The sequence below is a fragment of the Pyrus communis genome, chromosome 13 (genome assembly GCF_963583255.1).
Source record: "Pyrus communis chromosome 13, drPyrComm1.1, whole genome shotgun sequence".
In the NCBI taxonomy this organism is placed as follows: Eukaryota; Viridiplantae; Streptophyta; class Magnoliopsida; order Rosales; family Rosaceae; genus Pyrus; species Pyrus communis.
The window spans coordinates 2064376-2069773 of NC_084815.1; the positions used below are offsets into that span (position 1 = coordinate 2064376).

A 5398-nucleotide genomic window follows, 5' to 3' on the forward strand; every position below is an offset into this window, starting at 1 on the left:
TGCTAGTGTAAAAAATATATCATAGATAAGCATATATGTGTTCAAACTTCAAATATGAAAAAGTTAAAAAAAAATTAAAAAAAAAAAAAACTATCACGTCCCGTCCCACGTGTAAACATTGTACCAAACAACAGACAGAATATGGGTAAATTAGTCATTTAATCTTTTGGTTCCGTTCCATTCTGCGCTTACCAAACACATAATGGAACAACCGTCTCGTTTCATCCTGCGTATACCAAACATAACACGGAATCTCTGTTATGTCCTGTCTGTGTACCGAACGGTAGCTTAGTGCAAGTATGTATTGACTTGGACTTTTCATTTCTTCCCATATAAATCTTCTTCCACATCTATTTCCTGCAATCATGTTTATCATTTTACATTCTTCTTGAACCTCTCTGATCCTTCAAAAAATAAAAAATAAAAAAGTATTCTTCAAGCTCCGGAGCTGAGAAATGGCAGAAGGCCATGCCATCGGGATTGATCTGGGGACAACATATTCTTGTGTAGCAGTGTGGCAGGACGATCATGCAGAAATCATAGCGAACGACCACGGTAACAGGACGACTCGATCATATGTTACATTCACTGAAAGTAAGAGGTTGGTAGGTGATGAAGCTTTTAACCAAGTCGGGAGATTCCCCGCCAACTCAATCTTTGGTAGGTTTAAAATGACCATTTCTTTACCGTTTCCTTGTTAATTTCTTTCTGTACATATACTACTATACTGCCTACGTTTTCTATTAGTTAGCTTTTAGGAAGTTGAAAACTTTTACTGGTCTCAATCTTTATTGATATCCTGCTCAAGTACCCGACTTGGCAATATTTAGTTCATATACATTTAGTTCAATTTTTATTGGTATCCTGTAGAGTACCAGTTTGGTACTGCTTAAATTAAAAAATAAAAATAAACCTTCAAAATCAGCCCTTTTTTTTTCACAATTTTGGTTGGAAAAAAAAAAAAAAAAACTAAAAAGCCAAAGCAGCAAAATCCAGCTTTGGAAAGCCAACCCTTATCACAATACACGGATGAACAGTGCCATCAAATAAAATTTTCCTTACCCTCTCTTTCTCCTTCATCCCGGTTCTTGACTCCACCCCCGTTTCTCCAGTCTGAGCGATTGCTCTCCGACACCGTGCTACCCAGATTCACCACCCCATCTCTCCCCCAATCCCCACCAAATACACCCATCGCCACCTCGCCGACCACGGATCCCAACCCACTCCCTGCTAGATGATAACCCAGATCCCACCCAACCATCCACCACCCCACCTCCCAAACCATGCAACGCCCTGAAAATCGAAATGCCGAAAATAGAAATGGGAGTGAGGCACAGGTTCCAGATCGCAGGAAATGAAAACGGGAGTGACAAAGAAGCAAGGAAAAAAGGTATATGAAGAAAAAGCCATAAACATTTTGTCAGAAAGAAATAGAAAGAAAAGCTTTTGACGAAAAATAGAAAGAAATAGAAAGAAAAGCCAGATCGCTGGAGGGGTCATTGACGAAAAATGGAAGAAAAGCCATAAATATTTTGTCAGAAAGAAACAGAAAAAAAAGAAGAATGAAAAATCTAGAAGAAAAGAGAAACCAAGAAGAGGGAAAAAAAAAAAAGGGAAACAATCAAGAACTTTCTGGCACAAACAACAAGACAGGAAGAAAAGCCCATAAGTTTTGTGTTTTGTGTTTTTTTTTTTTTTTGTTATTTTACACAATTACAATTGTTTTACATAAATATTTATCAAATATTATAATACTATTTTTTTACTTCAATCACTTTTATAATTATAGTTATCGAATACTTTACTGTTTTATTTCATAACTGTTTATTGTTACAGTACAGCATAATCATTTTTTTTTTTAAAGTACAACAATAACTATTATTTGGAATAATTCACTTTCTAAAATAGGTCCAATTAATGATTATTATCTTTTTATTAAGTTTGTGATAAAATTGAAAATTTCAAAGAATTATATATCCTAAATCATAAGAATTAGCCCTTCAAAAACCATGTTGCATCAGTCTTTTTACTTATTTAATTACCTATATTGTAGAGTTTTTTCCTCGATAATCTACTATATTATAGATAAATGGTTTTTAGCTACCTATGTTATTGATATCTTTTGATTGTAAATTGTAATCTATCTCTTCAGAATTAGTTGTATTCAATTCCTTTTTTAAATATGTTTCGCTTAGAAAATTTTGTAGTGTTCTTAAGATATAAATATGTTACAATTGGATTCAGTTTAAAAAATAACTAGAATTTTTGGAAGAGGATCTAACAGTCGCGTTATAAGGAAAAGAATCCTCGTCGGATCTTTTTTTTGAGGATTCCGTGATCGTAATTGTTCATCATATTTCATACGATTAGTTTTCGTTAGGTACTATTTAATTTTAAATTTTAAATTTTAAAATAATTTCTAACTTCACGATATACGATTAATAATCACAATTACTGGATCTCTATAATTCCCAGAAAAAGGATCCGCAAGGATGCTTTTCCCCGTTATTATATAGACGGGTAAAAATAAGTTAAAAAAATAAATCACTTTAAGAAATAATTAATTTAAAATAACTCTTGACAGATGCAAAGCGGCTTATTGGTAGGAAGTTCAGCGAGGACACTGTTCAAAAAGATAGGAAGCTTTGGCCATTCAGGGTCATAGAAGGTCCTGCTGACAAGCCAATGATTGCGGTTACCCACAGGGGTGAAGAAAAAAAATTTTCTGCTGAAGATATCTCATCCATGGTTCTAGCAAAGATGCGGGAGATAGCCGAGTCCTACCTCTGCTCAAAGATAAGTGAAAAAAATGCAGTTATCACCGTTCCCTCTTACTTCAACGATTCGCAGCGTCAGGCTACAATAGAGGCTGGTAAATTGGCCGGCTTAAAGGTGTTGCGCATTCTCAATGAACCAACTGCTGCAGCCATCGCTTATGGCATTGACAAGAAAGCCGGTAGGTTTAATAAGAGAAATGTGATTATATTTGATTGGGGCGGCGGTACTTTAGACGTGTCACTGCTTACCATAGGTCATGGCGCCTTTGACGTGAAGTCCACTGCTGGAGACACTCACCTTGGAGGTGAAGACTTGGATAACAGAATGGTGAATTACTGTGTCGAGGAATTCAAGAGAAAGCAAAACGTGGACATTTGTGGAGACGCCAAAGCTCTTCGGAAGGCCAAAACTGCCTGTGAGAAGGCAAAGAAGGCACTTTCGTTTTCCTTTGACACTGATATTGAAATCGATTCTTGGTATAAGGGTGAAGATTTTCACACAAACTTTACCCGTGACCTATTTGAAGAAATGAACATGGATATCTTCAACAAGTGCATGGAGACTGTGAAAAAGTGTTTGGAAGATGCCAAAATGGATATAACCAATGTTGATGACGTCGTTCTTGTTGGTGGATCTTCTAGAATTCCCAAGGTGCAAGAGATATTACAGGAGATTTTCAAGGGAAAGGAGCTTTGCAAGAGCATGAATCCGGATGAGGCCGTGGCTTATGGAGCTGCCGTTCAAGCTGCAGTCTTGAGTGGAAATATAGCTGGGAAGCTTCGAGACTTCACACTCTCCGATGTCATTCCTATGTCACTTGGAATTGAAGTGGATGAAGAAGAACACATGAGTGTTGTGATTACAAGAAACAACAAAATTCCCATTAAGAAGAACAAAAGTTTTACAACTCTTTATGACAACCAAACTGTCATCTGCTTCCGAGTGTTTGAGGGTGAGAGTGAATTCACCAAAGATAATAATTATTTGGGTGGATTTACCATCCATGACATTCCTCCAGCTTGTAAGGGAGCTGTTAAAGCAGATGTTTGTTTTTCTATTGATGCAAATGGTGTCCTGACTGTTTCCGCTGAGATCTTGTCCACCGGCCAAAAAAAAGCGATCACAATCCACAGTGACAGGTAAACTCTTGGGGATTAAATGGGTGATGTAAGTAAATAATATATAAAACGATATATGCAATGCAAAATAACATTTTTGGGGATTATAACATGGTTTTACTAAAATTCTTTCATCAACTGTTTTACTCGTGCCAGGTGAGCTCAAGTGTTCGCCAACAGATTGTGTTGTTTTGAGGAGGGGGGCAATGGTTGGGCACTATCCCTTTTGCTGGCCGTTCGGCCGTGCGTGCATTGTTCTGTCATGCGGTTTTTTATCCTAGAAAATATTTGTGTGGGTTTATTCTTGTTTGTTGTACCTTGCTTGATTACTATATACAGTGATGAAATAAATTATACATGTTTCTGTGCTCTATCATATTAGATGATATACAACAGGCATTTTGAGATGATTTTCTTTATTGTACACAAACAGAAGATCGATAACTTCTGCTCCGAGTAGATGAAAACCTAAAAACTGAAGAGAAACTAATGTGGCATGCATTAAAAGCATATGGATATGAATTAGGATTTGAAAATAAGAGTACGCATAACCAACAGAGAATAAACGAACTATATGAAAAAAAGTTGCGGTTCCACCATAAAACCAATTGGTAATATGGAGAGTAGTTCTTAAAATTATTAATTGAATATAATTTTATTGACCGACTTATTTTTCTACATTAGGTCATTTATATGAAGTATCAGATAATAATAAACGTAATTTAAAAGTATTATATATTCTTAGTTACTAGCTTAAACTTCAAAGAGAGCATCAGTTTAAGATGTCCTTATTGAGAATGAATTTCACATTGATAAGAGAATGAACCTTGCATAGACTATATTTTAATGAACAGTACAAGACTATATTTACCTCCATCTCCGACTAAGGGCCAAAGGGCCATAGTGCTTGTTTTAGCCCTGTCATAAAAAACCGTCTCCAACCGAGGGCCAAAGGGTCATAGGGTCAAACGTAATTTATTATTTAAATTTAATGTTGTTTCATATTGTTTAATGTTGTTTCATGTTACTTAATTTAATTTAATGTTGTATAATGGCTTAGGAAGTTATAGGAAAAAAATAGAATTTACAAAAAAAAAAAATTTGTAAAAAAAAAAAAAAGGCCTACCATTCCTGTCAGATATAACCGACAGAAATAAATACAATGTTGTTGGTTATATCCGACAGGAATAATGAAAATCCATCCAGGCCCGGGGCTGGCTGGCTGGTTGGATTAGGCCAGCTGGTTGGTCATTTGGCCGATTTTTGTCCAGTGGGGTCTGTGAGCCCTTTGGCTTAGCCCTTAATTGGAAACGGTTTTCGGGCTATTTTCGGCCCTCTGAACCATTACATTAGAGATGGTCTAAGAGATTGAGCTACTCCCCATATCGCCAATTGGTTTTATGGTGGAACATCAACTTTTTTTCAAGGTATCAGAGCAGGTTATCCCACGTATAAAGACAAACGGCTACACGTGTTCCACATCACCTCGTTGTGTTGTTCAC

At 36.3% G+C, this 5398-nt stretch overlaps 1 protein-coding gene across 2 annotated transcripts; it reads left to right on the forward strand.

Moving 5' to 3' along the window:
- Nucleotides 1-349: 349 nt before the first annotated feature.
- LOC137712889 (heat shock cognate 70 kDa protein-like) lies at nt 350-4306 on the forward strand. Of its 2 annotated transcripts, XM_068452074.1 has the most exons (4): nt 350-660; nt 2585-2956; nt 3032-3917; nt 4053-4306. In XM_068452074.1, the coding sequence occupies exons 1-4, from the start codon at nt 456-458 to the stop codon at nt 4054-4056; spliced, it is 1467 nt and encodes a 488-aa protein (XP_068308175.1). In that variant the 5' UTR covers nt 350-455; the 3' UTR covers nt 4057-4306. The 2 variants fall into 2 exon arrangements, with proteins under 2 accessions (XP_068308175.1, XP_068308174.1); XM_068452073.1 differs by having other exon boundaries at nt 351-660; nt 2585-3917.
- The last annotated feature ends 1092 nt before the right edge of the window (nt 4307-5398 follow it).